General features: G+C 37.3%; 1 protein-coding gene across 3 annotated transcripts; it reads left to right on the plus strand.

The window, feature by feature from the left end:
• The first annotated feature begins 1,349 nt into the window (after nucleotides 1–1,349).
• On the plus strand, nucleotides 1,350–10,987 carry PPP1R2 (protein phosphatase 1 regulatory inhibitor subunit 2). 3 transcript variants are annotated; one of them, XM_072408194.1, is made up of 6 exons: nucleotides 1,350–1,505; nucleotides 2,520–2,603; nucleotides 3,446–3,534; nucleotides 5,862–6,038; nucleotides 9,249–9,303; nucleotides 9,906–10,987. In XM_072408194.1, exons 1-6 carry the CDS (start codon nucleotides 1,378–1,380, stop codon nucleotides 9,913–9,915), a joined length of 543 nt encoding a protein of 180 aa, XP_072264295.1. In that variant the 5' UTR covers nucleotides 1,350–1,377; the 3' UTR covers nucleotides 9,916–10,987. The 3 variants fall into 3 exon arrangements, with proteins under 3 accessions (XP_072264295.1, XP_072264296.1, XP_072264297.1); XM_072408195.1 differs by lacking the exon at nucleotides 9,249–9,303; XM_072408196.1 differs by lacking the exon at nucleotides 9,249–9,303 and having other exon boundaries at nucleotides 5,862–6,029.
• Nucleotides 10,988–24,217: the final 13,230 nt, after the last annotated feature.

Here is a 24,217-nt window from a genome sequence, read left to right on the forward strand (position 1 = left end):
TGCATGACTTGCAGAGGAAATCTTTTGTTAAACACAGCTGAGCAACCTCTTGTAACTCTTTAATGACCAAGACAAACTCTGCAGTTGTTTCTTTTTGCATATCATGACACAGCTTGCTCCAGAAGTTAATGACTAAAATGTCTAGACTATAAGGTTTTTGTTTTTGCTTTGTTTGTGATTACCTCACTGTAAGGATTTCATACAGTAATTGACGCCATGCTGCCTAATAATATGTTGAGACAAACATCTGTCCTAATTGCATTTATTAAAATAATGTACCTGTCCTGACTTACATACAAATTCAACTTAAGAACAAACCTACAGTCCCTATCTCATATTTAACCTGGGGACTACCTGTATATACAACGCTCGTTCATGCATATTGCAGTCTTTTGTCGTTGGAAAGGATCGTGAAAGATCCTTTTCAACAACGAAAATATACTGTGTGTACGTAGCCAAAGTCCCACATTTATGAGTAATAATAACTGCAGGATTTTGAAGAGTGTGAGGATAGCAGCTGTTCCTAGAATTAAGTCACCGTGTTTTAGAAAAGAGTACAGCTGCTCAAGTCCTTAGAAACTTTGTGCTGTATACCACCTTGGTTAGGTGCATTCTTTTATTAGATAAATGGATGGCAGGCAAACATAACCTAGCAAACCTGGTTAAAAATGGAAGATATTTCTTGTAGCCACTTTTTGTGATTAATTTTAATACATACATAGTGTGTTTGCATCTTCTTACTTTGGTTGAATTTTGCTGGCATCTCTATAAGAATACAGTGGATAGAAGCTGTGTATTCTACTTACATCTATCTCAATATTCAAGCTACAGAAATCAAATATAAATAAAAATAACACCTTTTTATAATTTTTGCTTCACTGCAGAGCACCTGAAGATTGGAACACTTTGTAGTAGTAGATCATTTAGCTTTACTTCCCTTAACAGTTCCAAGAGTTATCTTCAAACTAACAGAAAAGGGGACTTAAATATGGATTTGTTCTCCTAAAGACAATCCCATGTATTCCAGCTCTGTGACTTTTTATTTTAGTATGTCCTTGCCCTATATCTACGTATTTAAATACCTTCACTTTCACATTTAGCTTCTAGAGACAATGGTCATGTAGACAGCACTAAGGGTCTGACACAGAATAAACATTCTCTACAAGTGAATCTCCTCGGTACATGTGGTTCAAATGACAGGGATTGATTTACCACCAGTGATTGTTTTATGTCAGATTTTCTGATAGATCGAATTGTTTTTATAAAAGACACTCTAGTTGTTATGAGACAATTGGCTGTTGTTAGGTATAACTAGGCAAATGTAATATCTCATAATGTGAAGTAAAGCTGTCTTGTTTTTATTGTGAACTTTATTTTATGTTTGTGTTTCCTTGTAGTAAAAAGTCACAGAAGTGGGATGAAATGAATATTCTGGCAACATACCACCCTTCTGACAAAGACTATGGATTAATGAAAATAGATGAGCCTAGCACACCCTACCACAGGTAAGGATGTAGGACTGGTGAATATACTAATGACTTCACAATGACAAAATAACGGTATTTGTATGTTCCCACCCGAAGCCACTTACCTTTACTTTGTTTCTTTGATGTCCCTTTGCCTGCAGACTGCTCTCAAGAAAGTGCTACTGGACATCCTAGTATCTCACCAATAGTATATAGACAAGATATTTGGAATTCATGTACTCTGACATTTATTTTGTTTAACAAACCAAATTTGTACTAAGAGATGTATGTAGGCTGACTTCCTGGCTGTTGTGTTTATTTAATAAAGGAGTTCTGACATACTGTATGCTTTTACTGCATCAGTAGGTCAGAGTATTAAAGCTGCATACCGTCAGAGAACTAACATTTTCAGGAGGATTTAGTATTGGCAGCCTCTGCATTTCTCACAGTCCATGCCTCCTATCAAATTCTGAAGCTATTGCTAAGCCATCAGCTTTATGCAGGTTTCCTAAGATTTTCCCATCTCATGAGACTACATGAGAATGCCTTACCATGGCCGTACTTGGCCGTACTGCTGCTTTAACACAACAGGCGCATATATAAAGCTCAGCAGTGTGCTTACAAATGTTATTTCTCTGAGGCTCCAAAAGAAGTGAAGTTTTTGCGTGTGTTTGGAAAAGGTGGGAGCTGTTCTACAATTTGCATTGTTAGGTAGGGAACATTTTGTGATCATCACAGCTTCCATGCTTTGAACGTAGACTTCACTGCGGAGAAAACACTACAGTGTCCACCGCTGACCCGAAAGCCTAATGCTTCTTTACTGGTAAAAACTGGGATATACTGCTTCCAATAAAGTTGGTGCCATCTGTGGCAACAAATCAGAGATCTGCTTTTAGTTTTTGCTAAGTTGCTATGATCATCTGCTACATATTGATCAATTTTTAGTTTGTTATTCTTGAAGGCTTGGGCTGATTTACTAAGTAGGATGTTTTTGCCCAGTATTTGATTCTGAAGTAACCTCATTAAATCTTTTATTTATTTTTTGTTTCACAGAATGGTTGGAGATGATGATGATGAAGGAGCCATGAGTGATTCAGAGTCAAATGAAGCCCTGACAGCTGATGTCTTGGCACAGAAGTAAGAATTGTTGTTTGAGGTTAGACCACAATAAAAATTGTAGTCCGAGTAATAACATTAATCAATAGAAGGATATTGCTTCCAAACCAGACATTAATTTTTTTTAACTGTGCCTGAGGCTTTTTTTTCTTAAAATTTATTATGTGTGGTTTGTCACCACTTATTTGTTTGCAGTTTCGTGCATGGCCCCAGTACACACAGGTTACCTGACAGTACCCAAATCCAGGAGATATGCATTTCATACAGGTCTCCCTCTCCCATCAAGATCAGCAGTCTAGTACGCACATCTCACTGTCTAGTATCCATATCATCAATGAGATCTGCCCTTCAGCATGTAAAGCTTGCTTACCAGCATTTATATTATCAGGTAGATCTGCCACCCAGTACACAGAGCTTACTTGCATCAAAGAAGGTCTGCAGTCCAATACACACAGCTAACTTACCCGTGAGCTCTGCCCCCAGTACATACAGATCACGTACTAGCATACATGTCACCTGTACAAATGTCTCAACTCCTATCTTCTGTGATGTAATATAATTTACACCTTATTCCTTTGTGCAGTAGTGGCACCCCATTACACACAACCTAATAGTATTCATGCTTGAAAATGCTTACAAAGAGACATATAAGAGAAACATAGGTTATTTACCTTTCCATGATAAACACAATTATAATGACAAGTAAAGTTATTCATGTATATGTGTTCTGCTGTATGTTTAACTTTTTTGATATTCAGCTTTAAAGCTTTTAATATGTTTGTTGGTATTATATGCTGTGTGATGCTACTAAATATATAATGTGCAGTCATTTTTAGCTTTATAAACCCTGGTGTGTGTTTTAGGCTAGCTGCCGCAGAAGGAACGGATCCAAAATTCCTGGCAGAAGAAAGCAGTGAAGAAGAGGAGGAGGAACTGACACCAGAGGAAAGGGGTACTGGAGGATACTTTCTTTTATTAACAAACTTCCTATCCATCATGCAAGCATAGATATAAAGACTTATAGAGGTGGGTGGGGGTATTTTGTGCGAATACCAGACCATTGTTGGGCTGCAGTGCCAAATTTTGTGATTTTTTTTTTTTTTTTTTTTTAGTTTTTAATTTTAGCTTTTAATTTTAGTTTTTAAATTTTGTGATTTTATCTTTTCTTCAATAGTTACCTTTAGTGAAAATTAAGTATACCACCCTTTAATAAGGATTTAAAAAAGGATTTAACAGTAGCTGTACATTTCAATATCTCAAAAGGCAGTAATTTATAGCAATCCATTGATAGTGAAAACTTGAGTTTACCAGACCTGCAGTCTAAATCTATGTTCTGGTTGCTTGGATACAACAAAATATTTTGTATCTTTTGCCAGTCTTCCAAATTCAAGATGGTTTGCATGCCAATATCAATTTTTATTACCATGTTTGGAATTGTGCGATAATTCACCTGCGATGTGCAGTACTGCCCGACTACCAAACAAAGCACATATAGAAACATGGTGGAAAGGCTTGTCATCTAGACTGTGACTTAATAATTGTAAATGAAGTGCTTTGGGACCCTTAGGTTGTTTAGAAAGATACAAATAGTATATGCTTAAGGGCATACCTAAACTCAGAAATTTCACTTTACATAAAAGGGTAGACAACCCTTTAAGTGGGTGGACAACCCTTTAAAAAAAAAAAAAAAGGTATGCAGCACCGCCCCCTTATTTTCGATCGCCTAGGCCAGGGGTCAGCAAACTTTTTTGGCTACTAGGCCATTTCAGGAGGTCAAAGGCACACTAGGCCGGACTTTCTTTCAGGCCCTGCGCTGATGGCTCTGCCTCCTACCAGGAATGCCCCTAAAAGGAAATCCCTCTCCTCCACAATGCATACAGAGGAGAGGGAGTGTCCCCTTACCTCGTGGCAGAAGTGTGGAAATGTATTATTTTCAAATTATTTACTATTACCTAATTAAATATATTAAGGAATTTATCACAGCTGGAACAGTGGACATCAAAGTTGGATCAGACTATACTCAGATACCCAGTTTATTCAATAAATGTTCTTACATTTAACCTTTACATTAACCCTCTCCTTATCGAAGTATTCCTATTTATGCACACTCTACTAAATCCACATAGTCCACCAGTTGCAGAACAAGTCCTTTATCTGGTCCTGGGTATCTGGCTGTGAGCACGCTGGGGGCTGAAGTTACTGCATTGAAGCAGGCAGAGAGAGCCGATCACAGCGAAACGGAGAGCGCAGGACATTGGCAGCTACCAGAAGCAGCGGGATTAGGCCGGATCCAACATTAAAAAAATAGGGTGGTGTTAGGCTGGAATGGACTACTGTCTAGGCAGTTTCTGGCCTAATGGCCGGAGTTTGCCTACCCCTGGCCTAGGCGATCGAGAATGAATGGGAGCGCAAAGCCTCCCCGTATACCTATGTCATGCATCCCGGGAGGCTCTTGGGTGCTCCTTCTTGGGAGCATCTCGGGCATGAGCAGAGGGAGCCTTTTTGTGAAAGAGAAAAATTTGCCAAGCTCACGCATGCGCAGGGAGATCGGCAAGTTTTTTTTCCAACCTACGTCACCTCGTGCCAGCGTCGGGTGACGTAGGAAGAAGAAGGGGCAAAGATGGTGTCGCCTGGCGTGCCAGCTCAGAGACAGATGCCGGGACGACGCGGGACCTGATGGAAGACACCTCCGGATGGATAGGACTGCCCTGTGGCATTGAAGGTAAGTGTATTATTTTTTTTTTTTTAAGCATTTTTCAGTTTAGTTCTTCTTTAAGAGACTTCTTTCTTCCTGGTATTACCTCTTATTTGATGACCTATGACCTGTACTGAAAGGTTATGTAAACTGCCATTGCTGACATGGTTTAAAACATACATTTTGATGTATGCGAGTCAGATGCTTAGCTTATTGCAGCACAACTTATGTAGGAGTAAAATTAAGCCAAGATCATCTTTACATCCAGGCATCTAGCAATCTTTAAAGTTCAGCAGTAGCAGCTTTTATAATCTGCCAGTATAGATCTACTTAAAGTAGTAGTACCCAGCAGAAATAATGGCTTCCTGGGTACTTGTCCTGTACCAGTGAGTCAGGAAATATTAAAGTGAGAGAACATTATTGGTGCAGACTTTGTATTTCTTTTATGGCAGATTTACTTTACCTTACATTTTATTGCCTTTTGTTGTCTACTTCTTTCCCTTTACAGTAGGATCTTCACTGTAAAATTGTCGCTCCTCAAAATTTATCATTTTGCTCATTTAGAATCTTTTATTAACTTTTAGAAAAGAAAAAGGAGTTTGAAATGAAACGAAAACACCACTATAATGAAGGCATGAATATAAAGCTGGGCAGGCAATTAATAGCAAAAGAACTGTCAGGAGCTGGTGAAGATGAAGACGAGGATGAAGAAGATGAAGACGAAGAGATGCAAGATATAACAGACACAGATGGTAACGATGGTGAGGTTCTGGAGCTTTTTCTGAATTTTATTAATAAACCAAAAATGCATGCCAGTATGAAGTACACCAGTTTACCTCTGTTCTGGGTACTGTAAATGTAAATAATTACACATATCTGTGTGTATTGGAAATGCTACTGAAAAGAATGATTCATAACCTAGGGGGTTAGGATTAACAAAAATTGCAGAACAAAATTACACATTTATTGTCAGGTAAAAGGATTTGCACTTCTTGTGTTTTAACTGTGAATTTAGCTTCACATGTGCATTATTTATTTAAATTTCTTTTTTGCCCCCTTGGATTATTTTATCATTCATTGCTAAATATGCACTGCACGTAATAAAAACATCAATTCATGTTAAAAACAAAAACATTCACGGTATTTTCAAATGCAGTCGGAGCAAACGGATGAAGTGCTACGGGTTGTACCATCCCAGGCTTGTGTGGCCTGACCAGATGTCTTAAATCTTTTTTAATTCTATTGCAGTTGGGGTTGAAGAATTGCTGTGCAGTTTAGTAAGGGTGTTTAGATTGCAAAGCCAGCCCAAACAAATTACCAAATTAATGACTTTTAAGTAGCTTCCATGTATGTACTACTGTGCTCTGTATGGAGCTGCTTGCCTGGCATTTGGCAGTTTTAGCTAGTAGAAGTTCAAATGTTTTTTGTTTTTGTACTTCACAAATCTTAGATGAATGCAAACTGAAATGTAACAATAATTTGTGACTCTTCACTGCCTCTGGCTTTGACCACTGCCAGATCACATTGCACACTTTGAAATAGCTAGTTATCCATACTACTTAGATATATGAACCTGACTTAGGCCATGTACACCCATTAGATTGATGTCACTGTAAATAATCTTTCCTGCTCTTTCAAGAGACTGTAGAAGGAATGAGCACTGTACAGCTCTGTGGAGGGTTGAGAGGAGGAACCCCACTGCTTTCTCCTCTATAGTAAAGTAGGGTAGTCATCCCCAATTAGCCATTTATTGATCCACCAGAACATATGAATAAATGACATTGGGGACCACTGTACACTAGGTTTTTAGCCGAGATATTTGCATTCATTTTATTTCAGAGGTACCTATCGTGTGTACATAGCCCTAGGTGGTTTCCAGATATAGGGCCAAAACTGATGTGAAACTATTCCTTTTTAACAAAACCTTTAATTCACAATTGTGTGTGCAGGGAGTTTTAAACACAATATACATTCTTGCCTTTTTTTAAATTTTAGGAAATTGATTTTAAATTTAGGAAACTGGTTACATTTAGGAAACTTATATTTATTCATATGTCTTGTCCCTAAAGATAATTGATCATAAAAAGTCCAAAAATAGCAATAAAGCTTATTCAGTGATTTTTATTTTCTCATGCTGCTTTAATATTGGGTAAGGATAAACAATACATCTTGGCCCCCTCTTTGTTATCCCAGACCACAAGGTAAGGGAACCATGTGGGAATATTTTGCAGCACCTGTTCTGTGCAGTCCATTGCAAAGGTCACAAATGCAGCCTGTTTTGGGTAGTTTGTTCAGCAGTCTTTCCTTTACTGGTTTGTGCTTTTAATATGTGAGAATTGTTTACCCCGATGACCAATAATCAATAATTGAAAAAATGTTAGGAGAGGGAATGGGTCCTGTCAATACTTGTCAGGTAAGCAACAGAAACTAATATTAATATACACTCTGTTTGCTACTCCACTATTCACACAAAACAAAGTTGGTTATTTTTATTTTTAATTGAGTTGTATTATATATTTTTAATTGATTTTTAATTTCACAAAACCAGCATTAGAGAATGGCAGAAATAGAGGTGTGATTGGTCACAGATGCTATGAAAAGAAAAATTTTCAATTCTGGGACCTCTGATCACACCCCTGCAATTACTATTTTTATAGTATTACTATGGAGAGCAATGCCAAATACTTTTTAGTATTTATTAAAAAAAATGTATATAACAAAATTGAAACTGTAATCATTTTAGCTGATCAGGAAAGCCAAACTATAGCTGTCTAATGTTTTGACACATGCCTTATTTTTCCTTTTATATATATTTTACCATAGTGCAGCTGTCTTTAAAATCTTCACATTTTTCAGTTTTATTCCCCTCAACAACTTTATCAAGGACAGTATATCTATCTTAGCAAGCGTGTGTGAGTGTGGTACAGCAAAGCAATTACTGCTACCACATACTAATGGTTTGTAGGGGATATTGCCCAAACATTTTGCTACATTCAGGCTACACATTCAAGTAAGCATTCTTATATGCAAATTGGAGCCAAAACACTGCATGTGCAGTTCAGTAAAGTTTGACAGCTGGGCAGTAATCAAGTTAACAAAAGCGGTTATTACAGAAGGGGCATCATCTGTCCGTTTCTGCAACAACCACCTGCCTGATCGAGGAATTTTCAAAGTCATTCAGGGTTTTCATTTAGGGTTTTTAATCTTCCCTGCAGTAAATATATTGTTTTCATATAACCCTATATATGTGGTAGCAATACTTATTCATTCATGGGCCTTTGATTTTCATCAATAAATAATGTTGAATTTGCCCATTTGTTCATTGATGAGCAGCTTTGGGAATCTCAACACATGTACTTAACTTTACAGTTATATTCCTCCTATCAGGCATTGCAGCTATGATGTTCATTATCAACCTCATGCTATCTGATACCCATCTGGTGGCAGTGATGCCATGCATTTATATTGCATTTATATCATATTAAAGCCAGCAGTGTTTGCTGCGAACAAAGTTCTAGTGTTAATATTTTTCACAGCCTTTTCTTTATCTAGATAGAAAAACATATTTGTTGTGATTATATATGAAATAAAAGTAAAGACTTGTGAATAATTCCTTTTCCAGGAATCCTCCATGGCAGCACCCATCTATTTTCTTTGCTGCTTACAATAAGCAGTTTATGGTAACGTAGCCATATTTGATCATGTTCCAGCGATAGAAAAATTTGTGGACACAATACATGCACATATCACCTTCTCATATAACATTCAAGCACAAGGTAAATACACAGTGACTTTTATGATTTTGATCTTGCATGCCATGTCAAATATTGTGACAGCAAATTGTGTTAACGTTGGACGTATTATGAAACTTTTCTAATATTTATAGGTAATTTGGGTGTGAAATCTTTGAATCACACCAAGGTGAATTAGAGGGGAGGGCTGTTTGAACTATCTACTTCCTGTCCTAATAGGGAGGAAGGGGCAGTCTTGTTGTTGGTGCTTTCATGGAGGATTCCAGTGGAAATGGTAAGTTTATTTAGATTTTTTATTTAAAAATGTATTTACATTGATGTACACTGACAAGATTGCTTTTCTTTTGGACTGCAATATATGCAAATTTCTGTCAGGAAAAAGACATCATAGTCTATAGATGTTTAGATAATTTTTTGTAACATGTGTTTGTATATTTCCTAACTATATTTTAATCTGAAAAGTATAGACCATATTTGGGAAATTATTTGATATGAGAGCTGCCTGTTTTGCCCGTGAGTGATCCCTAGATTCACATCTGCAATGGAATGTGACATTATGGATCAGTAAGTTTTGATGTGGTTTCCTAGATGTAAAAAAGACTTATATCTGTATATATTTGCACTCTATTTAAATGGTGGGCTTTATTTATTACTCTGGCAGCCAGGTGTAAACTGGTATTCATCATTCCGATTACAGTAGTGGATATAGTGTTGTATATTCCTGGTGTAGGCTGTTAAACAAAATCTCGTATTGTACACTGTACAGAAAGACATGAAAACATGTAAATGTTTGTTTTGTATGGTTGGGGAAAAGATGAATGGGAGGACAAAAAAGGCAAACGGTGTCTGAATATTTTTTTTTCTTTATTTCTACAGGTCATCCTGAGCAGCTGCTAAGTAATAGCCAAGGTTTATAGAAGTGATAGAATCCATACAGCTTGCTGAACGGTCTATTTATTGCCACAACACTGCATATGCACTGAGCTGCAGACCTATGGTACAGTGAAAAGTATGACTAAATACTTCTCTGTTGCCATCATTATTTTGTGAGGAAACTTTATTATTAAGCCAATCCTGAATAATGATTTACAAGCTTGTCTGACGTATTTTGTTTCCAAAGCTGGCTGAGCAGAACCACCAGTGTTGGTCTATACAAGATCATATGTTCGCCATCTGTAAGATATCAATATGGATATCATCTTGTTGGACACCTTGGTTAAAGGTTTTGAAATTTACTTTCCCACAAATTAGGTGGCGTAATGCAGAAGAAAATTGGGTTTTAGTAAGAAACCAAATAAAGTCTTTATTTTTGTTGTTCTTACAACTTGTTTATCTGATTTTTGAACTCTCTCTTAAGAGGCTATATATGAATACCATTTGCTGATATTTCTGCATCACAGAATCCTGTATTTCAATCTCTCTATAGTTTGCATTATATTTGTTTCCTCCAAAAGAAGATTGACATTTCTTGTTGCCAAAAATGACTCTGAATCTGAAATTGCCCCTGAAAATGAATGTTAAATGAGAAACCATAAATGTTGGACATTTGAAAATTGTAAAATTCATTCATGTTCCTTTGAGAGAAATGCGTTTGTTTAAGGTTCTCAACCTCTGCGGATCTTAAAAGAAACAAGTTTATTTAAGTCCCAATTGTGTGGAACATAAAATTATCGAGGTAATAACAGGCTGCTATATTTCAAAGCCTTTAACCTGTACAGTTTCTGTACTTGTACAACCTAACGTGAGCTGGGTGGGACTTTAAAAAATGCACTGAATTAATATTTTGCTGAGTCTGTTTCAGATGTTAGATTATATATGTGTTATCTGAAATTAATAAATGTATCCGCCTATGATGTAGGTGACTTTGTTAAAGAATGTATACCAGCTCACTAATAAAATGTAATAGCAGTGCAATATAAGGGCTTATGCATATGATCACTGCTATGCCACGATAATGACCCCGTTTATTATTGCCTTCTGTACATGCCTCCAGGTCTGTGCCATTCTGTGTGCTTTACTAGCTGTAGGTAAAAACAATTGATAACTGACAGTAGCTTAGCACCATGGGAATCGCTTCACAGGAGCCTCTATAAAGTGTTTGTCTTTTGTGACATAAACATACATATTAAAGTACAAACATTTCTGCTGGCTAATTTATAAAGTGGATAGTTGTTTTCAACAATATTTTCTTTCCTCTTTCCTAGACGTATTTTAAGGGGAAAACGTGAGCTCTGCACCTAACAGTTGCCATTTCATTATTTAGTGACTCAGTAGTCACTCCTAATGTAAATGAAGATTTGTCTGTGCCCATATTGTTTTATATTCTAGCTCCACAATAGACAAGAATTCCCGAGGACTGACTCTCATACATGTATTGGGTTGTGTCCTGGGGCATACAGAAAGACTTCCATAGAAGTCTGTGGTGCTGTAATGGGCTGGAGCATCTGCTGCAACAATTAAATGCAAACAGATTTTACAAATACTGAGCCCTCCAGTAAAAAGCGTGCATAGCACAGCATTTCACACATACACAAGTAATGTCTTCATAAGATGTACGGTTCTTTTTTTTTGTTTTTTTCTGTGATCAGGGTTCTTAGACGTTCTACCATATATATCATATGCTCCTCTGAACCCTTCAAAAGGTTGAGAATCCATAAATGTGCAAATACTGTTTGTGGGCCATCCCATAACACACACACCATTTGTTTTTTGTTCTCCACCTTATATTAGACGTGATGTTATGTTCACAGCTGCAAGATTTTCTTTATTCATAACATTTAGAGCGTAGTCTTATATTAGGACGTTTTATAAGGTACATAAAGCTCAATTTACAAAGCTTCATTACAAGGATAAGGTCCTCTAATTAAGTTTCATCACTGTAATTTTGAAATATCACTGTTCTCTGATAAAATAATGATTTTTTTTTTAAAAGCTATACTTATCCTGGTCTGTTAGTTTTGTGAGTTGATCACAATACAGTTTTCTTCTTAGGCCTAGTACACACTCATCGGATATAACTTCCAGTATGATAAATTAAAGGGACCTGAAGTGAATTCAATTCAACCAATTTTGGGCTCTTAATGGAATGTGGACAGAATAAATTTGTTGGTCAATCAATGAAAAGTACTATTATTTATGAAAATTCAAGTAAATCTAATAGAGAACTTTTCCATTTTTCCTGCTGTTCACCCCAACCCTACCCCGAAATTGAAAGGAAGGAATGCTGAAAATGTGTACCATGTTTTCAAACTTCTGATCATTCAATACTAACTGTTCAGACCGGTCATATGAGTGTAAATTTGGCTGTCAATCTGCTTATGTGTACTAGGTCTTAGACTCGCACTGTTTGCTATTCTTTGCAGATGGTGTGTATCACAAATATCTGATTTTATTAGTCTTTCAATATGTGCTGCTAAATTATTGAACCACTATGAAATTGCTCCCTGTATACTGTGTGTCAATAAATGATAAGAAGGGATGACGTGACATTTCTCTTAATGTGTGTACCAGATGTCTAATGAACACTTTGAGGTATTTACAGTGCAGTTACTAATTACTTCATGAATACATTATGCTCTGTACACACTGTTGAAAAAAGAGCATTTGGAATCAACTTTTATTCTAGAAGATTTATGTCCATTAAGCAACTTTTTCTTTCATTTACAGTTTTCAGTAAACTTCAACGAATGAATAAATCAGTTATGGGTCATCTGCATGCATGCACTGCAGTGATTAACCCGATTAAAAAAAGTTACTGTATCTGATATGATGTCATTCAGCATGCTGTAAAGCTGAACTCTGGTGGAATTTTTTTTTAAAAATGCACACATAGCTCCTTTACAAATTGATTCAGAATTTATCAGAAACTGATAAAACAGCAATAACATCACTGGTGTGTGCGCATTCAGTGTACACCCTCGTGTGTGAAGATGTGCTGCATGTCACTTCCATGATACATGGGTCTTAAAACTCCTGAGAACTAAGTTGCTAGGTGCATAACACTTTACCTCCATGATTAGGGCTATGAGAATGGTAAATGGGCAGGCACGGGCAGATAAACATCAGCTCCCCAAACTACTGTTTCTCGCATTACTGTGCTTCCGTAGGATTTCTGACAGGCATGCCAGTATTGTAAAAACAATGGTGGAACACTTTTTTTTTTTCAGTGGAAGTTCATTACAAAAGAATACTCAATGGGATACAAACTGCCAGAGATAGCCGGTAAGTTGCACAAGCTATTGAAATGTAATTACATCTAGAGTACATATCTTCTTTTTGACACTTGATGGTGAATGCAGCAGAGCTTCTACATGGGCAGCAGGGTGGCTCAGAGGTTATCAGTCTTGCCTTTGCAGCACTTTGTTCCAGGTTTGAATCTCGGCCAGGACACTATCTGCATGGAGTTTGCAGGTTCTTCCCGTGGTTTTGTGAATTTCCTCCCACATTCCAAAAACCTGCAGTTAGGTTAAATTCCCCCCAAAATTGACCTTAGACTGTATTAAAGACTATGGACTTTGTAAAGTGCTGTTTAATATGTTAGGCCTAAATAAAAACTGTAATAATATTAAGTTTCTGTAACATGCTTACTAATTTTTGTCCATTTATCTAGGCAGTATCATGACATGGTATTGTATGGTCACTGTGTTGCTGTTATTAAATGACCCTGCAGGGCCCCAGTGTGATGTGATATTTTCATAGTGATTTATGAAACTAATTACTTGGATAGCTGGGGATGCACCATCTGTAATGACATAAGTTCACTTCATACATGAACTCACTGTTGCACTACAAAAGGGGACAGTAATGGCCTGTGGTTGGACTCTTGTCCAAAATTGTAGATTTGAATTCTTGTGCTTGTTGAAGTAGGTTAAATGCTATAAGGAAGGCAACGTCAGGCCTAATGAATTTACCTATAAAGAAGTTAACTTAGTCATGTCTGAAACTGTTCACAGGTGCTGAGGCCCTTTTAAGCAATAACCATATTCTGCATATGCAATGATCCACTATGGCTGCTTCCTTGTATGTATATAATAAACTATACATATATATATATATGGTTTATAAAGCATTATGTTGATCATATTTGAAGCCAAAAGAATTGGGCAGGGTGATTAAAAATATTTTTATGTATAGTTGAAATTGGGAAGAGGATTTCAGTGCTATGTCTTTATCAGCTGTGTATGTCTAATATATTTGCCTGCAATAATATGGATAAAAAATCACAGATGACCTTCATAATGGCAATCAAAAACCTTGACACAAAACACAGCCCTGTCCATTGTTAGAGGTGGGCTTAATGAGAAGAAATAACTTGATGTACCTAAGCTGTAACTTTTTTTTTCTACTCTTTTTTTAAGCTCTTCTGGAATTTAGGTTGTTGAATAAATCCCATAGTTAGAATTTTCTGTATAGCAGGGTACCCAACCATCTGGTTCAATCCCAAGTAGACAAGCTATTCAGCTTACATGAGCCCGTCTGTCATCTGCAAGGCGTTTGAATAAAGGTAGGTAAATGCCTTCAAGAATTTGTGGAAAATTACAATTGCGGGGACCATTACCTGTTGATGTTTCTAAACTGATTTTCATGGTTTTCATTTTTATTGTAAAAAAGCTTTGCAAATAAACACTTAATATATATACCGATAAAAGCTGAGGTAATGTACATTTTCGGTGTCATTGTCCACAGTGTGTTGTGACCACACCTCAATACCTGGAGCTCAAATATTGTGCTATTTACAGCAAGGCCTGCTGAAAACAGGAAAGTAGGACCGAATGTGCAATATTATGAAATGTTAAAAGGTTTATATTCAAAGACCTGTTTACTTGATACAAACATTTATGCTGTTCTGAATATACTGTAAGCAAGGCTGATTCTTGTTCTTTAATCTTCACATTATTAGTTGGGCCACTAGGTGGCTGCATCCGGTTATTGTCTATCTTTGGATATTTTTAACAGTGTATTAGGTACTGCAGATTCTTTCCTTTATAGATCAATATGAGGAAGATTAGGGGGCTCATTCAAAAAAATTGGTAAATGCTGAAATGTTCTCCCCAGCCCCTTTTACAACCTCTTTACAGTAGCACTTGGCCGTTGGACTGCTGCTCGGGGTTTGCTTTGTATGAAGTGGCATGTAAGTGTGAGTTAGCAGCCTGCCAGCTATGCTGGGTGGAGCTATACCTAATTTATATTGAACTTATACAAACTTTTTCCATCTTGCCTGCTCACTTTTTGATTACTCAGCTACAGCTCCCCCCCCACCCAGCTGAAAATTATTTCTGGAGAGATCACCATTTAATGTAATCAATTTAGCATCACATCCACTAAACACACACAAAACACTGCATATAGAATCCCAGCATCATCCAAAAACCTCAACACAACCTCTCTCGATTGTTTTGATGCCGAGGAGAAAGCTTGATAGTTTCTTTACATTTTCTAAGGGGTGAATGTTTGAAAACCTCATGTTTTTTTTAAGCACTGGATAGCAAAACAATGTGTTTATGACAAGTAATTTGTTTCTACTTAAATATTTCCTATACCCCTCCATTTGCTGTACAGTTTAAACACAATGCTGATAAACCATTACTATAGTGGATTACAGGCATTTGATAAAGACAAGAAAACCCAAAACTGACTAGCTGCTTATAATGGCAGAGCAGCTGAAACTAGGTTGTGCTTTGCAGTACATGCACTGTCAATTTAAACATTGCTTATGTGACCCCACTTTACAAGTCCTGGTGCAAACAAAACTCAGACTAGATAACGTTGCCAATTCTGTAAATAGCTGCTTAATAGGCAATCAACAGAATCATTTATGCATAAGGATTTGCAAAATGCAGCACATTAGGAAAATGTAGTAATTTGGGAAATACTTTAGCCATTGATTTCTTACTGATATGGCTAATTCTAATTTATTAACTAAGACATTTCATAAATTGAGAAAACCTATAACTAACTAGCGGGGGCAGCGCAGCATTAGAAAATCATGTGGTCGGCAAACTGTTGAATAAGGAAACTGCATTTGTGTATTGTGGCAAAAATATTTATTTTTAGAGAATATATATTGTGTGATATAGTAAAACATTTGACCCCACTATAATGTTAAAAAAAAATGGGGGGGGGGGAGTAATGGGATGTGTTTGTGAAAATAGACCCTAAGTAAAACCGATGATTCCAAAGAATATGTAATACAATGGATAGAGTAGGGGAGGCTTCCTGGTTTCTGTTTTAAAAGCATTGACTCTTTCAGTTCATGCCAACTTCATAACAGTTGCAGACTGTTACATATATGTGGCTTTGATTGGGGAGAAAGCAAAACCACAACAGGCACACGTGTTAAAACCAGTACATGAACATAACAATTTCAGAAGCATGTCCTTGGAGGCATCCTTGTATTTCTGTCATGGTAGGTTTACTTTAAAGCCTAATTCCGGACAGGTATTAAAGTGTACTAATTGTGGCCCTTAGTTTATAAATATCTGGTCAATGGGATGATTTAACACAGTGAAAATCCTTAATCCAGTGCCCCGCAGTCTTTCCCACTACTGGCCCAAGTAGTGAGGACTCATAAGTATCTCTTCTAGTAAGTTTCTGATCAGTCCTATTACCTACCCAACAGCATTCCCCAACTCACTACCATGCATTTATATGACTTCATGTCGAAGTGTCTGACAACACTTTGGCTAGGGGCGCAAATAAAACCATTGTGTTGACTGCTGCGAAACCCTGGAGAAAGGTGAAGATTACTCTATTAGATCAACCCCTTAACACAGGGGTGTCAAACTCAAATACACATTGGGCCAAAATTAAAAACTTAGACAAAGTCGCGGGCCAAACTTGAAACTGTAATAGCAAGTGATGCCGCTACTACAATTCTCAGCATTACTTGCATCTATAAAACAGTCCAATGCGGGGCCACGCATAGCAGAGAGGCCGCTTGTCTATAGACGTCAGTGATGCCAGGAATTGTAGTAGAGGCACTTTTTCAATGCAGCAGCGGGCCAACTGCAATTCATATTTAGGATTCCTTTGGGGGCCAGAAAGAAGGACGTTGTGGGCCAGAGCTTGACACCCTTACCTTAACAGAACAAGCACTATATCCTGCAAATGGAGGGTAAAATTTGCATAATATATTAACTGCCCAGAGTTCTGTTTCCTAATATTTACCAAGTTAAAGCAGAAATAGATTTAAAAAATTGCCTAAATTTTTTTTTCTTTCTTTCACTGTAACAGTAATGACTTCTCTCACAGCTTTACACATGCTGATGCCCTAATATGTGCATGCACCTCAGTGTGCACATTATAAAATCCTTCAGCATTCCACAAAACACACAGTTTAATGCATTCTGCATTGCGCTGGACTGTTTTGCCCAAAAGAAGTGCAAGTACAGTTGTGTTCAGAATATTAGCAGTCCAACATCACTAACCTGCTCAAACACTTTTTACAATCTGTTTTTGGTAGAAATTATATTTCTACATGGCAAATAAATTATTATTAGGTGTAGTAGAGTAATAGAAATCCAACAGCCATGACATGCATGTCACTGATTCTTTGTAATTGAAACATTAACTAAAAATTTAAAATAATACCTTGCTCAAATAATAGCAGTGTGGAGTTCAATTAGTCAGGTCCTTCATTCTGTGAAAAAAACAGGTGTCAGCTAGGACCTTAATGATGGGCTGCTCAGCAAATTGATCTCAAATGCTTTAACATGGAACCAAAACCTGAAAGATGGAAAGAAGAAGAACTAAAATGTCAAAGACTTGGCCAATGATCAGCTCCAGGCAGATCAAAGAAGGTCTAAAGTTACCTATGAGTACAATTACAATTAAAAGACTCCTATGTGAATCCAAGAAGCCCCTGCAAAGTCCCAATGTTGAAAAAAAAGAAGAGGTTGGTTGGTCTAAGAGAAATGACACATTTTGTGGACTGATGAAAGTAAGATTGTTCTTTTTGCATCTAGGGGTGGCAGACAACCCCTAAACACTGAATTCAAGCCACAGTACGCTGTGAAGACAGTGAAGCATGGTGGTGCAAGCATCATGATATTGCGATGTTTCTCATACTATGGTGTTGGACCTATTTATCACATACCAGGAATCATGGATCAGTTTTAAAACATTTAAATAGAGGAAATGCTATTGAAATGTGTGTTTCAACAAAACAATGCCCCAAACACACCAGTAAACAAGCAATGTCTTGGTTCCAGACCAGCAAGATTGACGTTATGGAGTTGCCAGCCCAATCCCTTGACAAAAAGCAAAATATTGAAAGATTTTTCAGTTTATACAGAGAATGTTTGAGTTTGTAAAGACAAATGCTGATACTGCTATTTTTTTAACAGCCTATTTTTTTTCCTCACTTTCTGTAAAGGAAAAACACAAATTTGATAATTTTTCCTTCATGTGTGCACAATGCATTTTTGTGTATGTAAATACAAGCTGTTACAAGAATTTTGAACTTTATTCACTATTTTAAATGCACTGCTATTATTGTGAACACTATTGTATATTTGTTTGTTTTTGTGTAGAAGTTCAAAGGAGCATTTGATAACCTTGGGGTATTAACAGGTGTATTTCTGGCTTCCGGTAGGCAAATAAAGGGTTGAAGAAGGGTGCAGTATTAGTAAATTTTATTAGAGAACAACACCCTGAAGGCTGGATGTGAATGTGTTTTTTATGAGCAGCGAGAGGACACCATTTGAAATATGGCACTGTGTAGGCTTTATTTATACTGCTGCTCTACTTCTTTTGTCTCAGACAATTTTTTATGACTGCTATAAGGAAAAGCAAAACCAGATTGTATTATTGGAAGCAAGATGCTGTTTGCTTTGAATACTGAGTTACACCAGTGCATTTTTGAAGAACATTTAGAAAAGGAGTTGACGGCTGCAAGTTGCTTTTTCCAAGGTCTTGTAATTTCTTTCTGTCAACTTTCTGCTACTGAATTTACCCTAAACTATCCAAAATGAGAAAAGTAAGGAAAGATGAATGGAAAGTTAACACAGATTATTAATGTTACACATTTGTACTGCCCTTCTACTCTGCTGCTAGAGGCACAGACCTAGAAATGTTGTTATATAGATATGTCTGTATAATTCACTTTGTATAAAAGCTGATGGAACCTTGGTTACTGTATACATAGATCAGCTTAATAGAAGGCAGGAATGAGTTTTTTTTCATCTTTAAGACATTGGTATACATATTTAAAGTAACAAACACGCAAGTACAGTTTTTTGTTTTCAAACTCTGGCAAATATTTAGTTTTCATGCCTTCACACTGCTTTATAGAAATTTACACAAATGATGTTGTTTACCTTCCCTAGCTGTAATTGAAGATATATATTTTGTGCAAATGCTTACATTGCATGAGAGTTTAGGAAAACACGGTGGTTTGCTGTTGAATTTGAATGTCGTCGTTTTTTATAACAGACTTAGTGGTAAGAAAGCAGTAAACTAGAACAGTTTTTTTAGCTTCCTAAACAGTAACAAGTTGTAATGCGCTGGTACAGTGCCAGTGCTCAACAGTTATCAGTCCTTCACTCTAACTTTCACCTATAGCAAGCTCATGCTCAGCCTCGGGAGGTTGGTTGGTTGTGCCATACCAGGACATAGTTCCCCCATCCCAGGCCCCAGTTGCCCCAACGAATTCCTTGAGCAAAGGATGGCTTTTGGGGAAGGACTGATTGAGGACCTGGAGCCCACAGAAGGTCAATAACCAGGTGATCTGCAGATAACGCAGTGCAGGAGTGCTTAGCAGAGGCTATAAAGTTCTCATTGGCTGCAGGCCATGCTGTAAAATCCCTTTCAGCTGCACATAGCCCCGGTATATGTTCTGCGGATGCTGAGAAGGTACATCTCAAGTGAACGATGCACAGCTAAAGGGAAGCAGGAGATGTTGTAAGCTGCTGATCAGAAGGGAAAACAACTAATTCTTTGATCTAACACAATTGCTGTTGAATGCCTGACAGTTGTTCTTGAATACCATCAACTACTTACCTTTATTGATAATATTCTATTTGCATATATCTATGTTTTTCAATACCAAAAAAAGATCACCATGTTCCCAATACATTCAGGTCCTTACACAATTTTTTACATGATAAAATATGGCTTTATACTGGACTTAATTTGACAGGCAGGATTAGGCCTTGATCTCAGTAAAAATACATCTAAGGCTGATCACATATTGCTGACAGAGAAACCCTAAACTAGATTACAGCCTGGTTAATAGAATACAGTGTACACCAAGACAACCTAACTTGCTTCTTGTTGCTTATAACTTTGTTTTTGCAGGGGTTCTCATTTCAAACCTGCCGCTCCTCCAAATAAGAAAATTGTGAGTGTGAAGGGATGCAAGAAGATAATTATGAAGATAAAAGCAAAGCCAAGGAAAGACAAGAAACAATGGTGCCCTTCACCGTCTATGTAGGGTGTGACAAATTATTTGCTACTAATTTTGTGCTTTGACAAACTAGGCTATATTTACTACAGTAATGTGGAGACTCATCACTAACACACCCCTCAATCCAATTTTAGTCTCAGTACATGGTTTAGGAAACACTGTGCCATTGTAACATTTAATTAAACTTTGGTGTCCAATGCAATTGTCTCTTCAATTGGTGACTCTAAACTGGCAATACTTTGTGTGCCGTTCAAGGAAACAAAACAGAGACTTACCATTCAGTTTTATGCTCATGAAATGCTTGCACTTCACCACCAAATCACAACTTGAACTATCTAAATCAGTGGTTGCCAGTCTTTTCAGACCTACGAATCACTAAATGCATGGATTCTGGACAGAGCAAGCGCAGAGAGCCGTGTGTCACTCAAAAGGGAACTTCCCCCCATAGTGACGTCATGATGCCATAACCCGCCTACTCTTACATCACAAGTCTGAGCCTGCAATGGGAGAGTGGGTGGGTTGTGTCCATACAGAGGACATGGTTCGGCTTTGGCCGGTCCCCCCTTCCCCCCCAGTCAGGTCCTTGTCCTGGCGCCGCTGGGAGGCGCACCAGCCAGAGCCACGGACCACCAAAATTTTCTTGCAGGACCACCGGTTGGCAACCACTGATCTAAATAATATTGGCACAAAGTTTAATGCTGGCCATTAGAGGAAGGCCAGACACCTCTCACCAACTTGTTCACTGGGAAACTAACAATAATACATTGAAACAAATCCAGCCTGACTTTTTTTTACATTATTTTAATGTATTCACGCACAGCCAGTCTATAGTCATGACACCAGTATGTTTGGGATGTGAAAAGAAACCCACACAAACATTCAAATTTAATGCTGTGTGCTAGCTAAAACTTTAAGACCCCAGTGCTACAAAAGGAGGGTACTACCCACAGAGTGACTTATCAGCATTTTCATTTTCCCCTATAGCAATAGTTCCAGTAGTTCCTGTTGGGATTAGGATAGCTGCACCTGGCATTGGCCAGTTCAGGGTTTCTATATATCATCTCAACTGGTCACCTTCTGTAAGGAGTCTGATTGTGATATTTCATTAGAGCTCCAAGGTGTTCTGTGGGTGGGATTCGGTAACATTTAGGGATGAAAGTGTTTACCACTTCAAGGTGATGCTGCTATCATTTGATTAGTAAGAAAGTATCAAGTCATGTGTTGTATCTAAGTGCAATGTTCTGCCAAAATGGACTTATGCCATAAATGTGATTTACTAATATCGTGTGTGGAGTTTGATCAGAGAACTGTGCGCTTATCTCATTAGACTCTCTGGGGTTTTAAAACAGATGTCCAGCAATACTGAAATCTGTACTGCAACAATGATGATTAAACAATGTTCTATTTAAAAAATATGTGCATACTGAAGTACACAAAAAAATGTGAATATTATTTGCTATAGCATACATGAAATTCAGTAAACACGGGTTTTGTTTTCTCTCTGCTGGACAAACAATGCTGGTATGGGATGATGCATGTCTTTATGTTTAGCCGACTGAACTGGCAAATATAATTTGTTGTCCCCATAGTTAGCTAAACTCTGGATTTAGTGTTCTGTAAAAGCTCCAGTTTCACAAACACAATTAGGAGTTTCTGGTGTTTTATCTTACATTCCATATGCCCTGGAGTCAGGGAATTATCCATTACCACAATGATTTTTACAGTTCTCCCCATTTGGATTGGCTGCACTTGTACTAATGAGTAGCACATGTTATCACTGTCCTGGAGTCAGACATTTTATGTATTATTAATGCCAGAATACCACAGCTTTTGTAGGCAAAAAAATAATACTCTTTCTTTGCTGACTTAGCAGGAAACAGCCCACTCCACTTTGCAGGGAGTAAGTTCATATTACCTACTGCTTTTCCTGTATATATTCAATCACTAGCAAGATTGAGTTGCTGGAACTGCTTAGCCGTAATATAGGCTTGTGCATACAATCCCAACTATATATATATATATATATATATATATATGTTTATATTTAGAGTATATAATCCTGCAAGGTCCCAGTCTTTTCATTTCATTTACTTGTAGTTTACAGGGAAAACAAAAGAGAGCTATTTAGCTTTCCCCAGTAATATATACGGTGAAAAGTCACCAAAGTCACAGCCTGCACAGGGCTGCAGACTTTATATTTAACATTTTTTTTTGGAAAATAAAGATACAAACCTAAAATAACTTCTCATGTGACAGCGTTGACTACCACATTATTATCACATGGAGTAGTTGCATGCTCCCTCATACCCAGAAGTACTGGTTATTTGTTTTTTGGTTTCTGACACCAAAGGAGCAGCAGAGGAGCAAATTCTGAGAAAGGTATGGGGACTGCAAGATCCCTGTTGTTATTTTTTTTCCTAAATGTGCCCCTAAATATTAAGAAGTATATCAAATAAAATGTACCTTCAGCTGAATATAGTTTGTTTTGTATAGAGTGGTAATGTGAAGATAGCGTGTCATGGAATCAGTTCTTCCAAATGCTGTTTATTTGAATGTGATAACCCCTTGCATGTATTAATCCTTCTGTCTCAATACACTTTTCCAGGCCTGTTAGCATTGGAGTACTGGAACATGACATGCCAATCAGCCTTTTTATACAGACATCTGAGCTCTTAAAAAACCAGTGATTTTGCCTAGACAAACCAAGTGGATTCCTACTAAAGTTTCTCTCTTGCAAGTCAAAAAATGAAAGTTGTCACCAGTTATGGTGGTAACTGAGTCCCTCCTTCCCCTTCACCCCACACACAGATTTTTTAAAACAGTTCAGCTATACTTAGAATTGTGAGTTAGTACAGAAATTATCACTTACATGACATGTGGGCGTCTTCCACTAAGCAGTGTAATGGTAATGTAGAGAAATAATTAGCATTTCATTTACTCATAATAAATCAGGTCGAGACATTTTATTTGCTTACCATGAGTTACTGTATTGTTTCATTGGTCCTGTTTATATGCCCAATCATTCATTGGGGTTTTTGCCTGAAGGTAAACCAATATGAGTATGAGGATCTCCTGTTGACCTTTGTTGTAAATAGAAACATGAGTATTATATATAAAAAGCCCTTCTAATGATTGTGCCGTATGCTTGTTACAGAAGTGGTTTAATTTTTCTTTTTCTTTTATTCTTTCTGCAACTTTGCAAATTTGTAATCAGTTAAAGTGGCCTTAATTTTTTCAAATGCAAAGAGATGCAGGGTTGATTTGTACTTTAAGGCTATGTAAAGGTTTTTATTTGTAACTTTTTTTATCTGGTGACCCTACCCTGTGGTGATGCTTTCTTCTATAAGGTGACAATACTGCTCCTAAATGTCTTACTACAGTAAAAATGTTTCACATTTTCTATATACTCCTGTATTCTGCTTACTCAATATAACCACTGGCAATTGTGACAATACACTGTATGCCAGCATATTTAGCCTGAAACTGCAGAGAGAGACAGCTATGCCTTTGGAAACATCCCTGGGGCTGTACTTGAAAGCAGGTCCAAGGGCCATGGACTCAAGGCTGTGCTATGCACCTCAAGCACCTCTTTGCATTATAGTCTTCGAGATGTGCACGGCTGTCAGCTTTACCGTGCCCACCCAACAATATCAAAACAAGCAAGCTTACTGTAAATAAAAGCACACTATATACCGTATTTTTCGCCGTATAAGACGGAATATAAGACGCACCCAATTTTAAAGGAGGAAAATCTAGAAAAAAAGATTCTGAAAGATTATTCCCC

This window comes from Pyxicephalus adspersus, chromosome 4 (genome assembly GCF_032062135.1).
Source record: "Pyxicephalus adspersus chromosome 4, UCB_Pads_2.0, whole genome shotgun sequence".
Lineage (NCBI taxonomy): Eukaryota > Metazoa > Chordata > Amphibia > Anura > Pyxicephalidae > Pyxicephalus > Pyxicephalus adspersus.

Excerpts from the sequence above, each read along its gene's own strand:
- PPP1R2 (XM_072408194.1), top strand. The coding sequence starts at position 1,378 with ATGTTTGTGTTTCCTTGTAGTAAAAAGTCACAGAAGTGGGATGAAATG. Across the intron at positions 1,506-2,519 it reads CCTAGCACACCCTACCACAG|AATGGTTGGAGATGATGATG; the intron begins GTAAGGATGTAG and ends TTTGTTTCACAG. Across the intron at positions 3,535-5,861 it reads ACTGACACCAGAGGAAAGGG|AAAAGAAAAAGGAGTTTGAA; the intron begins GTACTGGAGGAT and ends ATTAACTTTTAG.